Source organism: Lissotriton helveticus, chromosome 3_2, assembly GCF_964261635.1.
Source record: "Lissotriton helveticus chromosome 3_2, aLisHel1.1, whole genome shotgun sequence".
NCBI classification, from domain to species: Eukaryota; Metazoa; Chordata; class Amphibia; order Caudata; family Salamandridae; genus Lissotriton; species Lissotriton helveticus.
In genome coordinates this window covers 461395535-461422830 of record NC_136062.1, presented here as the reverse complement: position 1 = coordinate 461422830, position 27296 = coordinate 461395535, and the positions used below count along the sequence as shown (strand labels likewise).

General features: G+C 43.7%; 1 protein-coding gene across 1 annotated transcript in view; it reads left to right on the top strand.

The window, feature by feature from the left end:
* Positions 1-27296, top strand: part of LOC144826165 (astacin-like metalloendopeptidase) — a 180986-nt gene that overhangs the window by 50161 nt on the left and 103529 nt on the right. The window contains exons 7-9 of the mRNA XM_078684558.1: positions 20241-20322; positions 22460-22587; positions 26059-26174. Coding sequence (XP_078540684.1) covers positions 20241-20322; positions 22460-22587; positions 26059-26174 — 326 coding nt within the window. The remainder of the gene's footprint in view (positions 1-20240; positions 20323-22459; positions 22588-26058; positions 26175-27296) is intronic.

Sequence of the window (27296 nt, the reverse complement as noted above, 5' to 3'; positions counted from 1 at the left end):
CTGAGGTCATGTTGAAGCATAAAGCAATGTACAACAAAATCATTCTTCAAATGGACACTTTTCACACCATTTGCAATGTCATGTCCATTCTTGAAAAACATTTTCAAGATGCTGACCTTCGCGACCTTTGCATTGAAGCCGACATGATAGCAGAAGGATCAATATCATCAGTAATAGAAGGTTGTATGTACAATCATACAGTTTGAGTACACAACTATGTGTAAGAAGTTATGTTAAGACTGGCTTGGTTGGAAAGAATTCTGATGAGAACCTTCAGGTAGTCTATTTCTTCATTGAGGATGTTAATGACTTTGCAAAGGACCTAGGCCAACAGAGATTAGATGACCTCTTGCAGAATGCTGCATTTGCCGTAGTAAAACAGCTTTGGAATGTATTCCTGGAGCATCTTTGTCATGATAATGGTGATCTCTCTGCATGTTGGATGTCATATGTGGATATTGTTTAAAATGTCCTGCTGGCTCTGCTGTGTGCTGCTTGAGACGGAAATTGGCATTTACAATCAGATGATTTGTGAGTACATACATCTTACCCTACGCTACAGAGTGTGACTACAGGGAGACGCTCCCGTTTGCACTCCAGTTTCAGTGCCACATATGATGAAACTTGGTATGCAACATGTTTGGTGTCCCCATCTCTATTTTAAATTGTACTTTAACCGTGAGGTGTTACTTATTAATGATGGTGGTCCGCACATGTTAGTGGGCAGGATATGGATATGATAGAGTATATAATAAGCATGATAATAACATGAAAACAAATATGGAGGTCAAGCAGACATTGTTCTGTGAGGAGCAAGTCTATATTGTGTTGTGTTATTCTGTTACTTAAAGGCGCATTGTTTTTGTACTTATCTATATGTTTTGTCATTTCAGGAATCCCGAGTGTGTGACCAAAGAAAGTGACACATTAGGTCCTAATATTGGGATCAATATATTCTACTTATGAATATTTAACTCTTTAAGGCGACTAAAATAAGTGGGATATTAAGTCCTGAGAAAGGTCGAATGACCCCTTATGCAACCCTGGGCAAAGTACTACGCTATGCTCGTGTAGTTTGCGAGGTTTGCGCTACTTCTCACTATGCAAATTGCACGTCGCACAGTGCAAACACGCTTAGCGTAGCATAGCGGTCATTTTTTGCTTGCTCGCGGTCCTCAACGTCAAGTTGGCATCCGCGAGTGAGCAAAATGACATCCCGGCGAGACTTTTTCCTTGTTCGTGATTAGCAACATCAAGTTACCGATCGTGAGCATGGAAAATAAACCTCCCGGCGAGATCCTCAACGCGGGAAAGTCAGGTTTCTCATTGCGAGTGGTCGTGTATGCTCGCGACCGCTCCCGATGAGAAACTACCAGGGCCGGACTGGCTACCGGGCAGTTGTGCGTGCTGCCGAGCTTGGGCCTAATTTCTCTGTGGTGGGGGCTTATTTCGTTGATGGGGACCTGCGTGCGATTTGAAATAAAAAAAGCAAAACGAATTTCGTTTTGCACACGCAGGTCCCCATCAACGAAATTAGCCCCCAGCACGGCAGCACACACAACTTCCCGGTAGCCAGTCCGGCCCTGGAAACTACCAGTCTGCATTGAGAAAGCTGCCGCTTGAGTAGAAATCTACTCAAGCGGCAGAAAACGACCGCTTGCACTGTGCAAGACACGGTTTGCACTGATTGCACAGTGCGGACAAGCTTCTGCCACTGTGCAATCAGTGCGAATAGCATTTTGCACAGTGTACTACACAGTTCGCGTAGCCACGCCTAGCTCGCATAGTGCGAAGTGCACTTCATGTAGCTACGCGTAACGCTACTATGCGAACTACGCCCAGGGATACCCTTATGGGCAATAAATTATTGCCGAAACCTGTAGATTAAAATGAGCAGTGTAGAGGGATTAAGGGACAATAATTACCCCGTGAGTTAACCCCTAGTATTTATTCCTTATTTTAAACCTACCTGGGGAGCCATTGAATAAAGAGAAATTAGGGCATCCCTGAGATAGTTTTAAGCCGACTCCCTATTTATATGTTGTGCTGCATGGATCCAGAGATTTACGTTTGTATTGCCCTTCCCCTTAGCTCCATCCGCAGGCGTTGGCCCACGCGGGGATGTTGTATCAGCCCTATGATGAAGCATGCCACTATTAGTGGGTGAGGGCATTTTAAAGAAACTTTGCGTCTTTCCTAAGGTATGCAGACAAAAAATCAAGTTGGAAATGTTGACTTACACAAATATCGATTGGGAATATTGTGGCACAGAAATATTAGCAAGAATAGCGTGGTCAAGAATATTGACTTTAAGGTAAGAAATATCGTTTTCAATAATATCGAAGTCATTAATATCGTTTGCAAAAATATGTGTTTAAAATATCGATTTTGTAATTAATGTTATGTATTTTAGAATGCATTTTAAATGTATGTGATCTATTCTTTTTGTATGAGTATTGTTTTTGTTTTTTAATATATGGGTTACATTTTAGTAGTTACCGATTTTATTTTTAATAACATTTTGCATTTTTTAGTTCCAAAGCAGTTTGTGGGTTTATAGGGGAGTATGGAGGGAAGTCATTTAATTATAATAAATTAATGATTATTTTTTATTCAGTAATATATATTCAATTTAGATTTTATAGTGTTAATTGTGAGAAGTAATTTATTATTACTTGGATGTTTATTAATATTGATTGGCAATTAATTACGGTAATCATGTTTTTTTTCTAGGAGCAGGCTGTGGGGTTTATAGGGGTAAAGGTTGGAAAGTAATTTAATTATCATAAATTAATGATTTTTTTAAATGTATTAATATTTATTTAATTTAGATTTTATAGTGCTAGTCGTAGGAAGTAATTTATTATTAAGTAATTATTAATTGGTTGTTAATTATCATTAATTAATTAATGGTTAATACATTATGTTAATTGTTTAATTTTGTTAGGAGCCAGTTGTGGGGTTTATAGGGGTAAAGGGCGGGAAGTAATATATTCTCATTAATTATTTGTTAAGTAATGCTAATTAATAAATAATTATATATGCCGATTGCGTAAATAATTTTAGATATGAACTGTGGGGTTGATAGTATTAAGTAATTTATTTTTAATTAATTATTAAGTAGTTGTAATTTATATTAATTTATTATTTTAAAATTAATTATGGAAATTGTGTAATGATTTTTAGGTGTGGGTTGTGAGGTTTATAGGTGTAGAGGGTGGATAGTAATTTAGGTGTAATTAATAAATAATTAGTTGATTATGAATATTAATTTATCATTTGATAAATAATTAGGGTAATTGTTTATTTTGTTTGTGCCTGAGCTTTGGTTTCATAGGTGTAACATTTGGGGTGTAAATTAATTTTTATCTGTTTTAATTTGTTTTTTATTTAATAATATTTATTTATTTGATAGTTAATTATGTTAATTATTGAGGATTTTTTTTTTAAATGTAGATATGTGTTGTGAATTGTGCAGTGTTATATCGTAGGAAATAAAAAAGATTAATTGTACGTAATATTTAATGTTTTTGTTCATAAATAATTTCTAATTAAAAATAGTTGTTTTTGTTAATTATTTTTAAATGTATTTAATATAATATTTCTAGGTATTTGTCATATCTATTTAACATTATAATATGTTTCTATTTATTAGATTTTTTAAATATGTTTATTTATTTTTAATTTTATTTATTTATTTTAATATTTTGTGTTAGTGATATTTTGTTTGTTTTTAATTCTGAACTGACTGGAGTGGGAATATTAAGTGATACCCCTCCCCTATCCAACACTTTCCCTACTGTTGCACTCACTGAAGTGGGAATAGTAAGTTTTATTCCTCCGCTATCCAACATTTTCCCTACTGTTGCACTAACTGGAGTGGGAATAGTAGTTTTTACCCCTCCGCTATCCAACACTTTAACTACTGTTGCACTCACTGAAGTAGAAAAATTAAGTTTAAAAACTTTTAAATAGTTTAATAATTTAATTTATAATATAATTTTTTTTCTTAGATTTTTTGTTAGTGGTGTGTATATATATATATATTTGTGTAAATGTTCATTTATACAATTATAAAAGAAATTAAAATAGTTTATTAATTGTTTTAAAGTAAATATATATTACATTTTATATACATATGTTTAAATATTTAAATTTAATATACTTGATATATTTGTTAAAATGTATATTAAATCTAATTCATTTTTTACGTTAATTTGATTATTTAATATATTTAATATTTGTTTTTACATATATTAAAATCAATATTTGTTTCTCAATATTTTTGTACTTACCATTATAAATATAGGATGTTAACAGTTTTGACATCGATATTTATAACTTAATATTTGTGTATGGGGATATTTTGGGGGTCAATATTCTATCAGTGAACCCTTTCCTAAATATTGCTCTTGATCTATGAGATTATTGCTATTTCTCCTTTTCTTGTGTGTGTTGGCATATTTACATCTTACCGCCATATGTTTTATGATCCTATGGTGATTATGACAGGATGATCTGTGCCAAATGTCTTCCTGTATACAATGCCAAAAGGACATAACTTGCAATGAAACATCCAGAGATACACCACAACTCCATCAATGGATGCTTTTCAGTGCAACTGTCAGATGTTAATCCGTTTGGACAAATTCCAGTCTATCAAGCATTAGAGGTAACAGTCAACAAAGACACTGACAGGGTGGTACAAAAAGGTTCAACCTCAATATATTATATGACGGTTGAAAACAGAAGTGCCTTTTTGGGTCAGATAAGGGAAATGGTTTGTAACAACAAATCAGATCTTACTCATGCAGACCTACATAAGTCACAAATTGAAAAAATGAAGATACTGTTACGAGAGCTGTTAGTCTGGTTCAAAGCTGTATAATCCCATTTGTTGGGTCACACAATCTCATTAGTCTTTCCACTGCAAAAAAGGCATCGCAAGACATAGTAACATACATAATGAAGGTGCATGAAATAAGTGAACAGTGCTATACAGACTTCAAACTTGAGTGAATAGTCTACCTATTAAGAAGTTACATGACCCAATGAAAATAAATAAACTACAAACCCCCACCGACATGTCCAAGAAGAAGGCAGTGAACTGCAATTGTAGGACAATCATCATGAACGCAGACAAAGCACTATTTGGTGGAATGATTGTGACAGCACAGAATTGGAACCTTCAAATGGCGATGTATTCTCTCATACCTTAGGACCTTTAGTATGGGCTCTAGCAACTCCAGAAGGTCTGTTGTGAAAGACAAACAAAGCTGTTTTAGCAACATACGTTCTTTAGCAAAAACATTACCCCTACTGTGGAAATACCTGGAAATTCAGCCACGCTGATTGATGGTATGGTTCTTGTTCAGAGAGTAAAAGAAGAGGAAACACACTTTGGTAAGGTGGCTATGTCTGTCTTGTCCTTAGCTTTGCAGGAAGGAAATAGGATTAAAAGAATCAATGTTGTGTTTGATACGTACAATGAGATGTCTATTAACCCCTTCACTGCTAGGCTTTCCCCTCCCTGTGATAAGTCTTTTGTTTGGCTATTTGGGGGAGTTGGGGCTTAGGCCCCTGTAACTTTTTGACCACATAAGGTTTCCCCGCCAAATTTGAGACCTTCTCTTCCAACATCCTGGGGATTCTCAAGGCACCCAGGATTTGTGGATTCCCTTGGAGGTGACCCAGAAAATAGCCAAAATATAGCTAAATTCTTTTCTTGGGGAGAAAAATGGGAAAAAGTGCTGCAAATAAAAGCATCTGGGTTATTCCCTACAAATGGTATCAAAAAGAGTTTGTAGGGCTGAAATTGCCATTTTCCTAGCTTTTAGGGAATGACAGACTTTTGTCAGAAAACCAAAAATCTTTACACAGTTTTGGCATTTTTCTGGGACATAGCCTATTTTTGCTATTTGTTGTGCTTTCAACCTCCTTCCAGTTAATTGTAGACATGGGTATGAAAGCAATAATGGATCCTGGGAAGCTATACATTTCTGAAAAGTATTCAAAATTCTAAATTCAGCAAGTGGTCATTTGTGTAGATCCTTCAAGGTTTCTTTATAGAAACTAACAGTTAAATATAGGAAAAATTTAAACTAGTTGAAAAAAACAGCCGTTTGTGTCAACGTTTTCACCTTTAACTTCTTCAAATTATGACAGCTCTTTGAAAGTAATATACCGTTATATCCGATGGACCGTACAGGTTGTGGGGATATATAGGACTTGTAGGTTCACCAAGAACCCGACGAACCCAGACTCAAAATCTAACCAGCGACTTTCAATGTTTTTTTATTATGTACCGGGTATATAGTAATTATTCTGGCAAAATGTATACATGGAAAAAGGGTATGAAAGACATGTATTTCTGAAATGGAAACAAAATATCAAGTTTAGAAACAGTAGATATTTGCACATTTCGAAATTGCGAATACTCATACCAGTATGAGAATTATAGATAATTTTTCAAAATTACTTCTTTTTTACACATTGTCTTTCATTTGGAAGGCAGCAATGTATCAAAAGTCAATAGGTAATAACAGTTGCTTTACAAATCTGATTTACACTAAGTCTCCCAATAAAAATGGTACCTCACTTGTGTGGCTAGGCATAGTGCCCACGACAGGAAATGGTTCAAAACGCAACGTGAACACACCACATTTTCACAATGAAAAATTACCCTTTTTTTGCAAAGTGCCTAGCTGTAGTATTTGAACCCCAGCTCTGCCGGCACCTAGGGAAACCTAGCAAAACTATATATGTTTTTTAAAACTAAACACCAAGGGGAATCCAGGATGGGGTGACTTGACTGCCTCTCACCAAGTTCTGTTACCCAATATCCCTTGCAAACCTAAAAAAATGTAAAAGAAAACCATTTTCCTCACATTTGTGTGGTGGAAAGTTGTGGAATCTGCGTGGATTCACAAACTTCCACCCACCCTGTGTTTCCCAAAGTCTTCTGAGAAAAATGGTACCTCACTTGTGTGGGTAGGCCTAGTGCCTCCGCAGGAAACGGCGCAAAACGCAATGTAGACACACCACACTTTCACAGTGAAAAATTAGCATTTTTTGGCAAAAGTGTCTAGCTATAGTTTTTGAACCCTAGATCTGCCGGAACCGTTGATGGATCCATGCAAGCCATACTGCCTTGGAAACACCCGGGTGTCTAGTGTTCAGAGATGTGTGGGTTTGGTAGGTTTTTCTAGGTGACCACAAAGCCCCGGACCAAAAAGTTATGGGACCCCCCTTGCAAAACTAAGTTATTCTCTGATAGGCAATTTTGATGTGACCTCAATAAGTTTTGGGCCCTTGCCTGTCGCGGGTACTTGGGCCTCCCACACAAGTGAAGAACCATTTTTATTGGGAGACCTGGGGGAACGCTGGGTGGTAGGACATTTTTGTCAGCCCGGTGATGCTACAACTTTCCCACACACAAATGTTTGAAATTTTTTATTTTTTTCAGCAAATTTCAGGATGCAGGGGATTCTGGGTAAGAAAACTTTAGGGGATTCACGCAAGACATACCTCCCTGGAATCCCCCGGGTGTCTAGTTTTCAGAAATGTGTGGGATTGGTAGATTTCCCTAGGTGAGCGCCGAGTTCCTGGCCAAAAAGTCATGTGACCCCCCCCCCCTTTGCAAAACCAGGTTGTTTTCTGATAGGCATTTTTGATGTCGCCTCAATACATTTTGGGTCCTTGCCTGTGGCGGGTACTTGGGCCTCCCACACAAGTGAGGCACCATTTTTATTGGGAGACCTGGGGGAACACTGGGTGGTAGGACATTTGTGTCAGCCCGGTGATGCCACAACTTTCCCACATAAAAAGTTGTGAAAAAAGTTATTTTTTCAGCTAAATATCAGGTTTTCAGGGGATTCTTGGTAAGAAAATGTTGGGGGATCCAGCAGGCCATACCTCCCTGGAATCCCCCGGGTGTCTAGTCTTCCGAAATGTGTGGGTTTGGTAGGTTTCCCTAGATGGTCGCCGAGCCCGGGGCCTAAAACCTAGGTGACCCCCGTGCAAAACTAGGTTGGTTTTTGATAGGTAATTTTGATGTCGCCTCACTAGGTTTTAGGCCCTAGCCTGTCGCAGGTAACTGACCTACCCACACAAGTGAGGTACCATTTTTCTCAGAAGGCTTTGGGGAATGCAGAGTGGGTGGAATTTTGTGGATCCACGCAGATTCCAGAACTTTCCACCACAGAAATGTGAGGAAAATGTAGGTTTTTTGAAAAATCTTTAGGTTTGCAAGGGATTCTGGGTAACAGAACCTGCTGAGAGTAAGTCAAGTCACCCCATCCTGGATTCCCCTAGGTGTCTAGTTTTTTAAATTGTGCAGGTTTGCTAGGTTTCAATATGTGCTGGCTGCGCTAGGGCCCAACATCCACAGGTAGGCATATTGCTAAAAACAAATCTGTGCCTAGTCAGCTTTCTGCCGCCCTATGGGGGGATATTGGAATTTGAATTTGAATTTAAAAACATTTCTATAGCGCACTTTTACCACGCGGTTTCTTGGCGCTTTTTGGATTGCAGGGAGGCCAACAGGAGCAGAAGGGGTCTAGGCATTATAAGCTCGGGAGAATAGCAGAGTTTTTAGACCTTTCCGGAACTCAGTGTACGAGGGTGTCCCACGGAGTTCCGTCGGGAGAGAGTTCCAGAACGCAGGAGCGAGAACTGCGAATTTTGTTCCGCCTGCCTTTTTCTTTCTGAAACGGGGGGTAGTTAACAAGGCCTGATGAGAGGAGCGGAGCTCTCTGCCCGGCATGTAGGGCTTGATGGCGGAGCAGATGAACTCCGGAGCGGTGCCCATTTTGGCCTGAAAGGTGGTGCAGCCAAGCTTGAACAAGGCTCGTTCTTTCACCGGCAGCCAGTGCAGGGCCTGCAACAAAGGAGTAACACGGTGGAATTTAGGCAGGCCATGAATCAGGCGGGCGGCCTGGTTCTGCACTAGCTGCAGACAGTGAATGGCATAGGCTGGGGCGCCGTTATAGATGATGTTGCCGTAATCAAGGCGCGAGAGCACCATAGCCATCACTATAATTTTGAGAGCGGGTAGGGAAAAGAAGCGAGAGATCTTCCTAATGGTTCTGAGGGAAAAAAAACTGGAGGAAACAACTGAATTAACCTGTGAATGGACGGAAAGTGAGGAATTCAGAAAAATGCCTAGGGTTTTGACCTTAGGGACGGGGATTGGAGGAACACCAAGTGAGGGAGGCCAGTGGGAGGGGGACCAGGGACTGCAACCACCTCCGGTCAGGACTAGTTCCGTCTTGTCCGGATTGAGTTTGAGGTGGTTGCAGTTCATCCAATCTTGGATGACCAGCATGACGGATTGGACGTTCAGCGATGAGGAGGGAGAATGTGAGAGGTTAAAAATTAGCTGGAGGTCATCGGCGTAATTAAACACCGTGACCTCAAGCTGCTGTAACAAAAAAATAAGGGGGTAGATGTATAAATTAAACAAAAGGGGAGAAAGTGAGGAACCTTGGGGGACTCCACATACGACCCTACGAGGGGCAGCAGTGAAACCAGCTAGGTGGACCGCCTGAGCCCTATCACTCAGGAAGGACTCAAGCCAGGCGAGGGCCAGGCCCTCTATGCCCGCCGCCCTGACACGGGTAAGGAGGATGGAGTGTCAAAAACGGCGGACAGATCTAAAAGGATGAGGGCCTGTGGAAGGTTGGTATCAATGCCCTCGCGTAGGCAGTCCATCACTGAGGTCACCACCTTCTCCGTAGAGTGGAGGGGGCGAAAACCCGCCTGCCGGGGGGAGAGGCAGTGGTTGGCTTCCACGTAGGTGCTCAGGGTGCTGGTAACATGGGTTTCTAGAACCTTGCCCAGGTAGGGCAGAAGGGAGATAGGACGGTAGTTAGAGGGGGATGAAGGGTCGGCACCGGGCTTTTTAACGATGGGAATAACGGCCGCAAATTTGTGAGTAGTGGGGACCACTCCATTGCTGAGTGAATCGTTCAGGAGAGTGAGGGGGGGGTAGGACAGTTTAGGAAGATTTCTCTCAAAATATGAGCTGGGGCAAAGTCTAGGGGGGAGCCTGACTTTATCTTGTGAAGTAAGGGAAGAAGCGTGACCTCAGTGAGGGGAGGAATGGAAGTGAGTTTGGAAATGACAGCAGGTGGGGAAGGATTAGTGAAGGTAGGGGAAGGGAGGGGGATATTGGCCTTAATCTTTGCGACCTTGTCAACGAAAAACTCGTTGAGTGAGTCGCAAAGCGATTGGGAAGGGGGAATCGAGGCCGTAGCTCTATTAGATGAGGCGAGCTCGTGTACCGTGGCAAAGATCTCTTTGGTTTGAGATTCTGCTGCCAGTATCTTGTTAGAATAAAACAGGGTCTTGGCGTCAAGGATGCCTTGCTTGTATGCCTTGAGCACGGAGAGATAGGTGATTTTTTTGACGGGACAATAATCTCTTCTCCAAGCACGCTCTGCTCTGCGTGCGGCAAGTTTCTTCTCCTTAAGCTCAGAGGTGAACCAACGGTTAGCAGCATGGGCTCGCTTGACCGTGATCCGCCTCAGAGGAGCGAAGTCATCGCCTGCCTGGGTCAGCCAGCTGTCGATAGTGGCCATTTGGACCGGGGCGGCGAGGCCAGAAAGGTCGGGGCAAGAATTAAGTAGGGATGAGCAGAAAGATGGCAAGTCTGCCTTGCCCCATTTCCTAACCCAGGTGTTCTTGGGAAGGGGGGGTTTGGTCGCTGGAGCTAAAGTAAGGGAGAAGGAAATTAAAAAATGGTCCGACCAGGAACAGGGGGAGATGGTGGGGGGGTAGTGGGGATGTTCAGGGTCCAAATCTGGTCGAGTAGATGGCCATGCACGTGGGTAGGGCTGTGAACATGGGGAATAAAATTAAGGCTGGTCATAAGATCAGTAAATTCTTTGGATAAAGGGCTTTCGGCCGGATCGGTGGGCCAGAAATTAAAGTCGCCCAACACCAAAACTAATGAGTTGTTAATGACCAGTGTTGCAAGAATCTCCTGGAGGCTGGAAACAAAAGTGGGAGTGGGTTGGGGGGGGCGATAGATAAGGACAGCAGTGAGGGGGGCCGAGTAAGAGCTGGAGCGGATTATCAAGCAGTCCACTTCAGAGATGGGGGGAAAAGGAATAATCTGAAGGTGAGAGTCGGTATGAGCTATCAAGGCCACTCCACCGCCTCTTCGGCCCTCCGGTCGGTCCGCTCGAATGATGGAATATGAGGGAGGGAGTGCGGCTAAGACGTTAGGTGTGGAGTCGGGCTTAAGCCAGGTCTCTGTTAGAAACAAGAGATCCGGGTTATGAGTATCAAGATAGTCAAATAGCTCATACTGATGACTGACAGCTGATCTGGTGTTAAGGAGCGCAGCAGTAGTGTTAAAGATCGGCGTGTGGGGGACAAGAGGGGAGGGGAGAGTGGGGGCGATAACACGGGGGAGGAGGGAAGAGGCAAGTGTGGCAGCAGGTGGGGTGGCCGAGGGTCTCGAAAGGAGACTTAGGTTTTGCAACCGATTGCGCACATGCAAACTAATGGTACCTGGGATCCAATGGGATATGAGGGCGAGGGATGAGTATGACAGCGGCGGGGCATGAGGAGACGCCCCTAGCCCCGGCCTGCCGCGGACGGGCGCAGACGGGCTGGACTCTGGCGTGACTCCGGCGAGCCTACGGCGCGCCCGCTGCGCTCGTCCGCTGCGCTGACACATGGGTGACGTTTAAATGGAGGAGCAGCGTGGGGGGAGTGGCGTGGGTGGGGTTGGACGAACCAGCCCGGTCCAAGATGGCGGCCACTAGCGCTGGGAGCCTCGGATGTTATGAGCTGCCAGCCAGCCCCGCTGAGCCCCTACAAGATTATGTAGGAAGTTAGGAGGTACCTGTGAATTTTCAGTGCAGGTTAGGCAAATAAAATCACAAAATCACAATTTAAAAATTAATGCGAGTCGCCGCTTTTCAGTCAGTGTGACAACGCGCTAAAACTATAATGCTCCGACGCAGCCCTCAGCTCCTGTAAGCAAGCCCACTGCCACCGGGCTGCTCACAATCGCTGGGGAAACGTCAGGGTCACTCCTAAATAGAGGAGCAGCGTGGGGGGAGTGGCGTGGGTGGGGTTGGACGAACCAGCCCGGTCCAAGATGGCGGCCACTAGCGCTGGGAGCCTCGGATGTTATGAGCTGCCAGCCAGCCCCGCTGAGCCCCTACAAGATTATGTAGGAAGTTAGGAGGTACCTGTGAATTTTCAGTGCAGGTTAGGCAAATAAAATCACAAAATCACAATTTAAAAATTAATGCGTGTCGCCGCTTTTCAGTCAGTGTGACAACGCGCTAAAACTATAATGCTCCGACGCAGCCCTCAGCTCCTGTAAGCAAGCCCACTGCCACCGGGCTGCTCACAATCGCTGGGGAAACGTCAGGGTCACTCCTAAATAGAGGAGCAGCGTGGGGGGAGTGGCGTGGGTGGGGTTGGACGAACCAGCCCGGTCCAAGATGGCGGCCACTAGCGCTGGGAGCCTCGGATGTTATGAGCTGCCAGCCAGCCCCGCTGAGCCCCTACAAGATTATGTAGGAAGTTAGGAGGTACCTGTAAATTTTCAGTGCAGGTTAGGCAAATAAAATCACAAAATCACAATTTAAAAATTAATGCGTGTCGCCGCTTTTCAGTCAGTGTGACAACGCGCTAAAACTATAATGCTCCGACGCAGCCCTCAGCTCCTGTAAGCAAGCCCACTGCCACCGGGCTGCTCACAATCGCTGGGGAAACGTCAGGGTCACTCCTAAATAGAGGAGCAGCGTGGGGGGAGTGGCGTGGGTGGGGTTGGACGAACCAGCCCGGTCCAAGATGGCGGCCACTAGCGCTGGGAGCCTCGGATGTTATGAGCTGCCAGCCAGCCCCGCTGAGCCCCTACAAGATTATGTAGGAAGTTAGGAGGTACCTGTGAATTTTCAGTGCAGGTTAGGCAAATAAAATCACAAAATCACAATTTAAAAATTAATGCGTGTCGCCGCTTTTCAGTCAGTGTGACAACGCGCTAAAACTATAATGCTCCGACGCAGCCCTCAGCTCCTGTAAGCAAGCCCACTGCCACCGGGCTGCTCACAATCGCTGGGGAAACGTCAGGGTCACTCCTAAATAGAGGAGCAGCGTGGGGGGAGTGGCGTGGGTGGGGTTGGACGAACCAGCCCGGTCCAAGATGGCGGCCACTAGCGCTGGGAGCCTCGGATGTTATGAGCTGCCAGCCAGCCCCGCTGAGCCCCTACAAGATTATGTAGGAAGTTAGGAGGTACCTGTACATTTTCAGTGCAGGTTAGGCAAATAAAATCACAAAATCACAATTTAAAAATTAATGCGTGTCGCCGCTTTTCAGTCAGTGTGACAACGCGCTAAAACTATAATGCTCCGACGCAGCCTTCAGCTCCTGTAAGCAAGCCCACTGCCACCGGGCTGCTCACAATCACTGGGGAAACGTCAGGGTCACTCCAAAATAGAGGAGCAGCGTGGGGGGAGTGGCGTGGGTGGGGTTGGACGAACCAGCCCGGTCCAAGATGGCGGCCACTAGCGCTGGGAGCCTCGGATGTTATGAGCTGCCAGCCAGCCCCGCTGAGCCCCTACAAGATTATGTAGGAAGTTAGGAGGTACCTGTGAATTTTCAGTGCAGGTTAGGCAAATAAAATCACAAAATCACAATTTAAAAATTAATGCGTGTCGCCGCTTTTCAGTCAGTGTGACAACGCGCTAAAACTATAATGCTCCGACGCAGCCCTCAGCTCCTGTAAGCAAGCCCACTGCCACCGGGCTGCTCACAATCGCATATTGGGGGGTGGGCTTGCCCCAATATGCCCCAAGGGGGGCAGAAACACTGTGGCTATTTTTTGGAGGGTGGGGGCATTGGTATGCCCATTCTGGGCAGCCCCCACGCATAAAAAAATGCCTGCATAATCGTTGGTGTTTAGTGGGCTTTTTGCCCCCGGGGCGGAGATTGGGGCTACTGCCCCCATATTCCCCCCCAGGGGGACAGAAAGGCTTTAATTGTTTTGGGTAGGGGTTGGGGGCATTGGCATGCCCATTTTGGGCAGCCCCACCCTAATTAAAACTTGGCCCAAAACATCCCTGGTGTCTAGAGGGCTTTTTGTCCCCGGGGGGTAGGCAGGTGGGGGGCTACTGCCCCATCTGCCACCCATGGGGGCCAGGAAGGCTGTAACTTTTGTGGGGAGAGGGTGGGGGGCATGAGCATGCCCGTTTTGGGCAGCCTCCACCCTAATTCAAATTTTCCCAAAAAGAATCCCTGGCGACTAGTGGACTTTTTGCCCTCTGGGGGTACAGATTGAGGCCTAATGCCCCATCTGCCACCCATGGGGGCAGGAATGCTGTTATTTTTGCGGGGGAGCGGGTGGGGGTATGAGCATGCCTGTTTTGTGCAGCCCCCACCCTAATTCAAATTTTCCCCCAAAAATCCCCATAGGGCAAAAAGACAGTGGTGCAGGTTGGGGGCTAATGCCCCCACCCACTCCCCCAAAAAATTACTGCCTCGCCGCCCTCCCTGGGTGCAGATGGAACAGTAGCCACGAATCTGCTCCCCTACTAGAGGCCAGGGATTTTTTTGGGGCAAATTTTAATTACGATGGGGGCTGCCGAAAAACGGCATGCCAATGTCCCGACCCAAATTAAATTTTGCCCCAAAAAAATCCCTGGCGTCTAGTGGGCTTTTTGCCCCCCCTGGGGGGGCGATTTGAGAACTACTGCCACATCTGCCGCCCGGTTTGTAATTCTTTGGGGGAGGGGTGAGGGCATGGGCATGCCCGTTCTGGGCAGCCTCCACACTAATTCAAATTTGTCCACAAAAAATCCTGGTGACTTGTGGGCATTTTGCCCCCCCCAGGAGTGCAGAAAGCCTACTAGACCCCAAGGATAATTTTGGGCAAATTTTAATTTGGGTGGGGGCTGCCCAAAATGGGTATGCCAATGCCCACCCTAATTAAAATTTGCTGAAGAAATCCCTGGTATCTAGTGGGCCTGTTGCCCGCCGGGGGGCAGATTGGGGGCTACTGCCCCCTAGGGGGGACAGGAAGGCTGTAATTGTTGTGGGGGAGGGAGTGGGGGCATGGGCATGCCCGTTTTGGGCAGTCCCCACCCTAATTCAAATTTGCCCGAAAAAAATCCCTGGTATCAAGTCGGTTTTCTGCCCCCTCCCAAAGGGGCAGATTAGGGGCCAAAGCCCCGTCTGCCCCCTGGGGGGAAGAAAGGCTGTAATTATGGTGGGGGGCATTGGAGTGCCATTTTTTGGGGATGTATGACGTTACAACGCATACTTTTACTCCGCAGACCATTACAACGCGACTTTTACACCGCATACCGTTACAACGCATAGCGCCTTGGGGCGCTGGATAGTGGTAAGTATAATTTACTATTCTAACTCCAGTCCCCGTGGACCCTAGGGAAGGTGTTGGATAGTAAATTATACTTATTCCCTATCCTAGAGCGCCCCCCAGCGCAATGCGTTGTAATGGTATGCGGAGTAAAAGTCGCGTTGTAATGGTAGTGCGGAGTAAAAAATGCGTTGTAACAGGTGTATACCATTTTTTGGCAGCCCCCACCCTAAAATATAGATTAAAAAAACTGCCATCAAGTGAGCTTTCTATCCTCCCGGGGGGGGCAGATTTGGGGACTACTGCCCCATCTGCCCCCCAGAGGGGGCAGAAAGACTGTAATTGTGGCAGGGGTTGAGGGCATTGGCGTGCCCATTTTGGACTGCCCCCACCCTAAAAATAATGGTGCAAAAGAAAATCCCTGGTGTTTAGTGGGCTATCTGCCCCCCAGGGGGGCAGATTGGGGGCTACTGCCCCCATCTGCCCCCCAGGGTGGGCAGAAAGGCTGTAATGGTGATGGTGGGGGTGGGGGCATTGACATGCCCACTTCGGGCAGCCCCCACACAAAAAAATGCACCAAAACAAATCCCTGATGTTTAGTGGGTTTCTGCCCCCCCGGGGGGCAGATTGGGGGCTACTGCCCCATCTGTCCCCCAGGGGGGCAGGAAAGACTGATTTGTCACCATTAATTTATGGGGGGGGTGAAGGCCCTTGCCCAAGGGGCAGCTCCCCCCTCCCTTGTTTCTAGCGGGTGGATCCCTGCTTGCACGTAGAAAGTGAAATTGAAATCAGCTTAAAGACTCTTTTCAGTTTTGGTTTCTGTGCAATGATGACAGCGCGACATGCACGCTGATTGTCTTTTTACAGAAACCAGGGGAGTAATAGAAATCCCTCTGCTGTCTGCAGTAGAGGGATTTCGTGCCCCTGGCCTCATGACAGAATGGTTCCGTCATGAGCACAGGGGCACCGATGCTCATGACGGAACCATTCCGTCATGAGCATCGAAGGGGTTAAGAAGAGCGAAAGGACAATCAAAGGGGGAAGAACTTGGGAACCAGTTACAGAGCATTTCACCTTCCCAGATTGTCAGACATTGGGGGAAATTTCTAAGCCACGTTAGGAATAAAACAAGTTTATCATTGTTTTGTTAAGTATTGTATGCTGCTTTTAAGATCCTGGAGAACAAATAAAGCTTATTCTACTTCACTTCAAGTCTAATCGCATTTCTTTTTAATGAATGGTGAAAACCAGAGTATTTTGTAAAACTTGAGAATAAAATGCAGTTCACATCTGAAGGGACCCACGAAATGCTCGATGTCAACAGTACAGACGAAGAAGCAGATGGTCATTTGTTACTGCATGCGGAACACCCTGCTAATGAGGGTTATGAGGCAGTAATGATAAGTTCAGATGACACAGATGTATTTATTATGTGTTTGGAATTCCATGACAGAATCATGGTTAAATTGTTTCCAAAATGTGGTACTAAATATGCATTGGGAAAATAGCTTCAACTCTTGGTGAAACTGTTAGTTGAGCTATGATAGGTCTGCATACGTTTACCGGATGTGACGTAGTAAGCGCATTTTTATGTGAAAAGAAAAAGTAAGTGCATTCAAAATCCTGTCTGCCAACAGATATACACAGGAAATATTTTCGCAGCTCGGAGACGAATAGGATCTCTCTGAGGAACTTATTGGCAACTCTGAGCAATTCATGTGCTTAATGTATGCACCAAAATCTTAAGTTCATCATGTGAAGGACTTGAAATATCACCTATTCTGCGCATAGAAAGGTGAGATAGACAGTCATCAACTTCCACCTTTCAGGTACTGTCTGAAGAAACATGCCAAATGTGTGAATTATCAAGCCGGTATAAGCAAGTGATGTCTTCTGAATGATCCACAGACACCTAGTCCAATTGGGAGAGGGTGGAAGTAGGAAAAACATGAGGGAGTAGAGCAACTGGTAGTGGACTGGATGGAGGGGCAGCCAGCACCTTAGGCTGTGGTAGATCTACTATCTTGCAATTGCGTTAGGAACTGCAAACTGCCACTGTGTGTCTGCTGTCCAAATGTCCTCAAGTGCACTGACATGTGCAGACTTCCCATCTATAAAAATCATACAGACGCAGAGAATGATGACACCTATTCAGAAGAAGATGATGACGGTGAATGTGAATGATACAATTGGGTTTATGTTCACTCATGACATACATTGCCTATAGAAGATGTAACTACTATTATTATTTGAAATTGTAAGTGACAATGATGCATATAAACTATATCAATATATGAGGAATACAATGAAGTTGTATTGTTATTATTTCAATATTGAATTTAACCAGTATGGTGGATTTAGATTAATTTTTCCAAATATTATGATGAATTTGTATGATATTTATCAAAAATATGAAACCATTATTTTTTGGATATGGTTGCTAATCCAATAATATCAGACAAAAGGCAAAGCCTGATGACTTGCTATCTTATATTTTTCATCTCTAGGCATCCATACTTTGCAAACAAATCATGTTAGAACCCATCCCCCAAGTGGTACCAATGGCCTAAATTTGGGGTCATGGCTCGTGGCCTACTGCTGAGGGGATTAATTGGAGCAATGCCTCATTTGAAACCATTTGTCCTTTGCTCACATAAAATTCCTGGCACAGGATAAAATGTAAAATTTGTTTAAAAAGCATTTTCATGATGTTGATAATGAAGATAAGAGACTGCCAACTACAGTGCCCCGCTTCAGAGAAACAGGACCCACATTTACACAGAAGTTTTGAGGTTAAGATGCTGCTCTACAGGGACTTTTCTCACTTTATTTGTGTGCTGTACAATGCAGCACACTTGCAAAGTGGGAAAAATAAGGAGAAATGAAAACATTTCACCTTCTAACATTTCCCTTGAGGAAGCACAGGATTTTGGCCCAAATTTCTGTCTACAAACTTTTGCAGATATGGATTTGCGTCAAAACCCATGGGTGGTTGCATTGGAACGGCCATGCACCACCCATGGATTGCTCCCTTGATACAAAGTAATGCAAGGCAGCGCAAAAAGCAACTTTGCATTACCTTGGGTTACTTTGGTTTATAAGCCAATGTAAATTGTGATTTGCATTAAATAGTAAATCCCACCTGAGCACTTTCCATCAGACTTGCATTAGTGGAGTAACATAAATCTGACATAAAGCATGTGATTTTCATCTGGGCCCAGATGAGCTGTACAGCATCTTGAGCATCACTCTTTCTCACTCCACGCTCTTACTTACAAATAATTGTGCCTCTTTCTACAGTTTCTTCATCCTGCGATTTCATAGCATCTCAAAAAGCTTCCTCTGTAGTTCCAAAACTCTGCATGAAAAACTCCCCTCTCCCTTTCAATCAAATGCCTGCCTCCTTATTTTTCATATTCTGCATGTCTCCTCTCTCTTAGCACAGCCTACTTTTACTCACAGGCATGTTTGCCTTAATCTTTATTATTGCATTATTGCTAATTTCCTTATTTTATTCCAAATTTTCAACTAAATCACCTCTGCTTTGTAAGTAATTCCTGCAAACTAATAATACCTACTCTTCTCTTGCATGTATTACTCCCACAAATCATCTCTTTAGAACTCACATACCCTCCACTTCTCAAAAGATCACACCTAATTTCTAATAATTTACTCTTTCTCAAAAAACTGGAGTAAATGCATGGAAGGTTTTTCTTGAGAGCACTAGACTAATACTAAACCATGGGTGCCCGGAGCAGTGTGCTCCATGGCATAAAGTGTAACCCTGGGCAAAGCACTACACTATGCTTGTGTAGTTTGCGAAGTTTGCACTACTTTGCACTACGCAAATTGCACGTAGCACAGTGCAAACACGCGCAGCAGTCACCAACTAGACGTTGAAGACCGCGAGCAAGCAAAATGACATCCTGGCGAGACTTTTTCCTTGTTTGCGATCAGCAACATCAAGTTGCCGATTGCGAGCGTGGAAAATAAACCTCCCGGCGAGATTCTGAACGCGGGGAGGTCAGGTCTCACATTGCGATTGGTGGCGTATGCTCGCAACTGCTAGTGATGCGAAACTACCAGTTCACGTTGAGAAAGCTGCAGCACGAGTAAAAATCTACTCGAGCGGCAGAAAACGACAGCTCGCACTGTGCAAGATGTCATTTACACAGTGCAGACAAGCATCCGGCACTGTGCAATCATCGCGAACAATGCACTACGCAGTTCGTGTAGTGCAACGTGTATCTCACGTAGTGCGAAGTGCACTTCGCGTAGCTGCGCATATCGCTACTTCGCAAACTACGCCCAGGCTTAATAAAGTGCTTCAGTGTCTTGTCAGGGGTATTAAGTGCTATATAAATACAACTACATTATAAAAACAATACAATCTAGGGTGAAGGGCTTACCCTGAGGATTATCAAGGGTGTTGGATCACTTTATGAGGCAAAAATGTTTTCCTAAGGAAAAAAACATGATGATTTTCCCCTCAAAAAGACAACAGTGGGTAATCTTAAACCATGGCTGAAACTCCATTACACCCCTCCCGGATTTATGTACGCTCCGGTATGTATTGAATGTAAACCTCACTCGGGAGAAAGATGATGTTCTACATCAAATAGGATTTCAATTTAGAATTACACTACTTAATTTTACATGCTGATACGATTATATGAATTACCTCAAATCACATGTTTTTCATTCTTGTGCCAAGGCTGAGATTTGAACCCACGCCCCCATGTTCCAAATTTGACAGCTTAGCCAGTAGACTCTTTCTAACCCCTGATATAGCAGAAGCAGCACTGCCCCCTAGTGAGCTGGGATCTTCTCTTTATTGAAATGTGCCCTATCAGGCTCAGTCCTCACTAACTCATCTTTACCGTCTGCTCATCTTAACAGAAGATATCACCAACTTTAACAAAGAAAACACCAACAACCTTGGCCTGCCATACGACTACTCCTCTGTGATGCATTATGGAATGTAAGTCTCCGTAGCTCAGCTAAGAAGAGATTTTCTGTTTAAAACTCTAATCAAAGGCTTTTACATATAGACAGTGACCCTTATTTTGATTTTGAAGTACAGTGTACTCCGTTGCAAACATGACAGATTACCCTCTATGCCAAACCCTAGAACCACCCGCTTCATTTAAAGATGGGCGGACCCTAAGTATACCGTCGACAGAGCCCCTGTTGGCACTGTTGATGAAATACTCTCTCTGTCAGTGGCCATCTTACAATGCACACCCTATTTAGGGTGGATGCTGTATTATCTTTTTTTCCTGTCCATCACCACCAGGAAAAACCTGGCAATGAGGGACACTTATAAAACAATAACGACCGCCACAACCGGGATGAAAACCTATAGTAATTGAAAAGAATCGCAGTGATGGTAGTATCTTTTTCATGTGCAGAGAAGACTACTTGGGTAGGGGTCATGTCTAAATTTGGTGAGCAGAGTACTGTTGGGATAGCATAGGTAATGTCCTCTGACATCCCCCTAATTCTCTGTCCATCAAGCCCTAAATGACACACAATAATTCTGATCACATTCTGATATGATCTCTTTGATCAGCGCTGAGATTGCTGGACCTGAGAAGTAGAGGGTGGTGTTTATTTCACCTCTGATAGTGGGGGGCGGGGGCAGTTAGCAGAGCATGGTGCATATTAGAATCGCTTTATGTGAGGAAGGGCACCACAGTACTAACTGTGTCTGTTAGGAGAGAAGAGGGTCAATAGAAGGATGGCTGAGTTGGTGTCATGAGTGCCAGAATGTGGAAGTGCCTTAGGTGATGAAAGTGAGAAAGGTCAGTAGAGTCATGGCTGTGTCAGTGAACATGTTCCCACAGAGTGAAATGTCTATGGACCAGGAAGATTAGCACCCTAATGGCTGTGTTGGTGAACATGATTTTTTAGGACTGACACTCTGTATCTGAAGCGGGGTACTAAGTGATGACTGGGCTGGTGTACGTTGGCGCCACAGTGTGGAACTGCCATAGATGATGAAGGTAAGAAAGTGTAGTTGAGTCTTGGCTGTGTCAGTGAACATGTTCACATTGAGTAGAATGTCAATATGTGAGGAAGGGCAGGTAAATGTTGTCTCAATTGATGAATAACTCGGTTTAGACTGGAAGTGCCATTGTTGATGAATCGCATGAGGATGATGCCTCAGTGCTGATGCAACCTCTGTCAAGAGAGGTAATGTTGTGAGACTGCACTGGAGGTATATTTCAAATCAGTGCTTTTTAAGATTTGAGATGATGAGTGAGGGCAAAGGCAGTAAGGTGGGCATGTGCTGCTCCCATGGCTTAGCGACTCATTAAAGTTTTTATACTGTGCTTGGCAGGATCAGCATGGGGCTAATTCTGGAAAAACATTGAGAGTTGAGTTTAGTTATGCAATGTTTTAAGCAAACACTAAGGAGATTATTTATGAGCCCGTTGCAACACTTTTGAACCGTAGTTGAGTCACTTTTTCGTAATGCAGCAATGGGGTAAACAATGTGGCACATTACACTATATTTGCAAGATGACGCATCTAGGCAGATGCTTCACTTTGTAAACCCCTGAGCACATTATACCTGAGGCAGGTATAATTTATGCAGAGCGGGTGTTCCCCGACATCAAAGCCTCAAGAAGTGGCGCAATGAAGTCTATAAGATTTCAGTGGACCACTTCTAGGACACCATTGCATCAAAACCTTATGCCTGCCTAATGGCAGGCATATGGGTGATGCTGTGCTTTAAAGATAGGCCTCCCCGACGCATTGCTGGAGGTGTAACAGTATGCTTGCGACACAACTCCAGTAATGCATGACTTTTACACCGACAGATACGTCAAGATTCCTGAAGTATCTGTGTTTCCTTGCGACATGGAGTGCCGTACAATAAATACGCCACATCCATCGTGTAGCAAGGAGGGCGCAGTGAAAACTGTTGCATCGCTGTTTTGTCACAGCGATGTAACAGTTTTCATAAATATGCCCCCAAGTATTTGACCCTTACCTATTCCCGCTGTAGACTCTCAAGAACTTGCTGTAACGTTTTATATGAACTATATTAGTAATGAACTATAATAGTACGTACATGCTGGGCTTCACCTGTGATGTCTTCCTTTCGCCAGGTATGCTTTCAGTAACACATCTGGACATCCAAGTATCGTTCCCACGCCAAATCCTTTCGTACCCATTGGACAGAGAATTGGGCTTAGCAGCCTGGACGTTTCCAAAATCAACACCCTATACCAGTGCGGTAAGGAGTGCATGTCTGCAGATAGATTCTGAAATTTCATAGCAGTCACATCTTCTTTTCCTCGTAGGCTGCAATATTACCTTTTTAATGATTCCAGCTGAATTTCCACCAATATCATCCATCATGGTACATTTAAATTTGTAAAGTTTATTTGTATTTTTGAAATACGGTGCATTCCTGTCCATTCCCCTGCGCTAACGCACAATATACTACCTAGCACTAACATAGGCACCCTTGCAAGGGTTCCTCCATTGCAGAAACCTTCCTGCAGAAAAACAATTCAGAGAGGCGTTTTCCTCGTTCTTGGTGTGCTGCATAATGTATTTAAATAAAAAATAAAAAATAAAAATAAAAAAAATGGAAGGAAGAAAAAAGCAGGAGAAATTAAAACATTTGTCCATGTTATGCCTGCCCTCGGGAGGTGTACGGTTTTGGTGCTGCCCCAGGTTTACGTGATTTTGTAAATCTGGGGCACCATCAAAATTCATGGGTGTTACCTGGGAACACCCACTGCAACACCCATGGGAAGCCTTCTTTACGCAGAATAAGGCAACGCATCACTTTGCGCTGCCGTGCCTTACTCCATATCTATGAAGCCCTGCAAAGCCATATAGGGTGGCTTTGCATTGCCTCATAGATATGATTAAGAGGCTTGCACGCCCAGAGCATCAAAAAAGTGACATTCCAGCAGAGCAGACCTCTTGTAAATAGACCCCTTTATATTTGTCCTGTCAGGAAATTATCCAACACAGGGGCTACTGTTCAAGCAGTAGGTCATAGTCGACTGTGTGGAATATGACTGATAAATCTAACAGTATCAGCCAAGATAAAGATGTTTCACCATATTACCTAAGGCAGATAAATAGAATTGTCCTATTGCCCTGCTGAGACCTAAAACCTACTCCAATTGCCACTCTCTGTTCTTCCTGCTGATAGGATGAAATCTCTGCATTTATCTCTTGATAAGATCCAAGCATTTATCCCCTGGCTGAATTACAGCCTTTGTCTTCTCGTGATGCAATCCCAGCATTTATTCTCTGATAGATTCTCAGCACTTGTCCCTCGATGGGATTCCAGAATGTATTTCCAGATTGGACCCTAGCATTTATCACAGGACTTGATACCAGCATTTATCTCCTGAAGGGATCCCAGTGTTTATCCCCTGATAAGATGCCAACATTTATCCCAATTGGATTCCAGCATGTATTCTCTGATTGGATCCGAACATTAATCCCCTGATTGGATTTGCACCTTTATCCTCTGATTGGAGTGCAGCATTTATACCCTGAATGGATTCCAGCATTCATTCCCAGATTGGATTCCAGCATTTTTTCCCTGACTGGACTCCAGCAGTTATTCTCTGATTGGATTCCAGGATGTATTCCCTGATTGGATTCAAGCATGTATTCCATGATTGGATCCCAGCATTTATTATCTGATTGGATCCTAGCCCGTCAGTCAGTCAGTCAGTCAGTCAAGAGTCTTTATTTCGATTAATTAAAATCATAAAAGCAGCATCAAAACGTTCATACATACAGGTTGCAAAACATTTAAAATCTAATATAGGTTTGCAGAGTTTTAGCAGCTGTTCATACATATACACAGTATTTACAATTCATGATTTGTACATGATTTGTGCAAATAGCAAACTTTGTAGCACCACTCTAAGAACTACAATATAAAAATATACTATATACAAATAAATAGTTGTGCCAAGTTTTACAAATTTTCAGATATATACACAAAAATTTACAATTCATGATTTGTGCAAATGTTAAACCTTGTAACACCTCTGTTAAGAACTCACTATTGTATTGCCATGGTTTATAACTGAATGCCCCCTTCTCCTCCTACTGTGCCTTGAGGTAAACAAGTGTTCCCATTTTTTTTATTAATCCTCACTGCTGCCACCAGGAAACTTGCTACACTAAAAATAGTGTGCACGCTACTCAGTAGTTGCAAGTGTAAAAGAGCTGGTCTTACTTGCAAGAAGCCTGCTTCTCGTAGTATGGGCAATAGAAATTTATTATGAGCCACAGAATACTTTTCACAAAACATAATTAAATGGAGTGTATTTTGTATGGAAAAATTATCACAGGAGCATGGTGCAGATTCTTCAGGTTTAGCCCAGTGCGAAAAAGAACCTAAGGTGAAGTGCATTAAATTAAACCTAAATCTTGTCAACAAAAAATGATGGAAAGATTGGATCCTAGCATTCATCCCTTGTGGGATGTCAGCATTCAGTCCATTATACTATCCGAGCGTGTATTTACTTATGGATCCCAGTAGTCAACTCCCAGCATAGATTCAGTGGATCTGGAGTTTGCTACTAATTGGATCTCAGCATTAATTTCTAAACAGGATCCAACTATTTATTTCTGACTATGGTTTCAGTATTAGTCTACTGACAGGATCCTTGCTGATGTCTTGATGAGATACCAAGACATATTTCCAAAGAGGATCTCAGTACTGATGCCTTAATTTGATTTAGCAACTAAGACACAATGGAATCCCAGCATTCATATACTCATAGCATCCTGTCTACATCCATCAATGAGATCCCATCCTTGATATTTTATAAGATCCGAGCATTCTTCTACTGATTGAATCCTTCCATTCATCGCCTGGTCAACATTCTTCCTTTCATGGTATCTTGGAATTCATATCATGTAGCAATCCCAGTATCTATTCACTGATGGGATCCTAGCATCTTTCCACAGATGGGATACAATTATTTATTATTTTGCGTACAAGGGAATGCCATCATTTATCTACTGACTGAATCCCAACATTCTTAGCATGATGGGATCGGAACACAATTTCCTTCTTTATTGAAAAATATTCCTCTTATATTGGCGTTTCAGATGGTGTTAATGTTATATTTCTGCTATGACCCTTGTTGTTCCCTTTATGAAGTTTGAAGTTTGAATTCCAAGGTTTGAAATGTTCCTGCTGTTGGATTCCATGTCTAATTCGCATTAGGAGTTAACTGGCTTTATAGGTATATATCATATATACTCCTTTGATCTGAATACACGACTCACTACAGACCAGTAAAGAGAGACTGGGGTGATTGAAAGATTTTGTTCTAGGTCCAAAATAATTTGCTTTTGCAGAGATTCATTTTTATCTATGTCTCCAAAAACCTATCCTACCCCTACTGCATTTATATCTGCACCAGGGCAGTTTGTGTTGAATCCCAATGTGCCTAGTGTTGTTTTTGGTACCTACTTATGTTTGTGTGTGTGCTACCAAATCATTGTAAGACCTGCACCAGCCACAAAGATCATTGTTTAGTTCAAGGGACTACTTCCTGGTGAAGGAATAAGAATGCCTGTTTAAATACTAGTGAACCTAACTGAGAAATGTCCAGTAGGAGCCACTGGAGGGAGGAAACTCTTCATTTCAGGGTCATTATGCAGTTTCAAGACATTAATACTTAAAGAATTTTCATTTTATATTTCGTTTCAGGTGTTTGTAGCACTCTTTTCTCTGACCCAACTGGCACCCTGACGTCAGCCAATAACCCTTCCTCGTACCCAAACAACGTCAACTGTGTCTACCTGATCCGAGTGCCTTCCGATAAGGTATGGCCTTCACAGAGAAGCTGATGGAGCTAGTCTTGCTTTCCTCCTGCCAGCGTCCTGAGGGGTAGGACTTACAGTAATGCACTGGGTTAGGAGCTGCCTGATTGGTGGCAGAGGTAGCTCCTGAGGTAGATCACTCTGGTTAGAATGGTCCATCAGCGAGGAGAAGAAGGATCTCAATATTCTTGTACCATACACTCAGGGGGTAATACCTATTGCTGTGTTTCTCAGTATTTTGTCCTGATATACTGTCAATTAACTGGTTAACCCCTACATGTCCATATCCTTTGGGGAACTACATGGACATTCTTTCTTATCTTTGTGTATTGCCCCCATGTGGTCTGTCTTTCTAACTTAGGAGCCCAATACGATGGAGGATTTTCCGCATCCTCCGGGCCGGCGGAAGCCACCACCGGCCCGGAGGATGCGGAAAATCCTCTGCGGACCCACCAAAGACCCCCCGCCACATTAGGATGGCTGGTGGGTCCTGGTTTCCGTCCGCAGCTTTTCTGCCGCGGTTGACTTACAACCGCGGCGGAAAAGCTCTAATATGGTGACGGTGTCTCTCAGACACCATCAGCCATATTAGGATGGGCTGTGAAAAATTATTTTCCGCGGCGGGTTTTCCGCAGTGGAAAAGCATGTGTAACTTCACTGCGGGGGCCTGTTGCGGGACCCCTGGGTAAAGGGGGGGTGGGGGATCTGCACATGGGGGGTACCTATGATTGAGCGCGCGAGGCCACCCGACCAATAGTTTTCGCCGTTTCCGGCTTCAGGGCCCATATATTTTCAAATCACCATATACATTAATCAGGTGACTTCACGAGCTCTACCTAGTTGATGTGTGTGTGTTCCCTGCTAATAATTTTCAGTGCACCCGACTTACCATCCACCGATGCGGGTACCTAATGACCACAATGAATCAGGGAGCTAGCTGTAAAAGAAAGGCAGCAAAATACAAACCCAACCAATAACATTCAAATACTGTTTAAATGACCACGGACAACTGGAAGTTTTAAAATGTTTATCTAAAGTTCATTATTTTCTTGCATGAGGTACAGTAAAATAAGGCAATCAATAACCAAGATAACGTAAATTATATAGGCATAAAGAAATAATGAC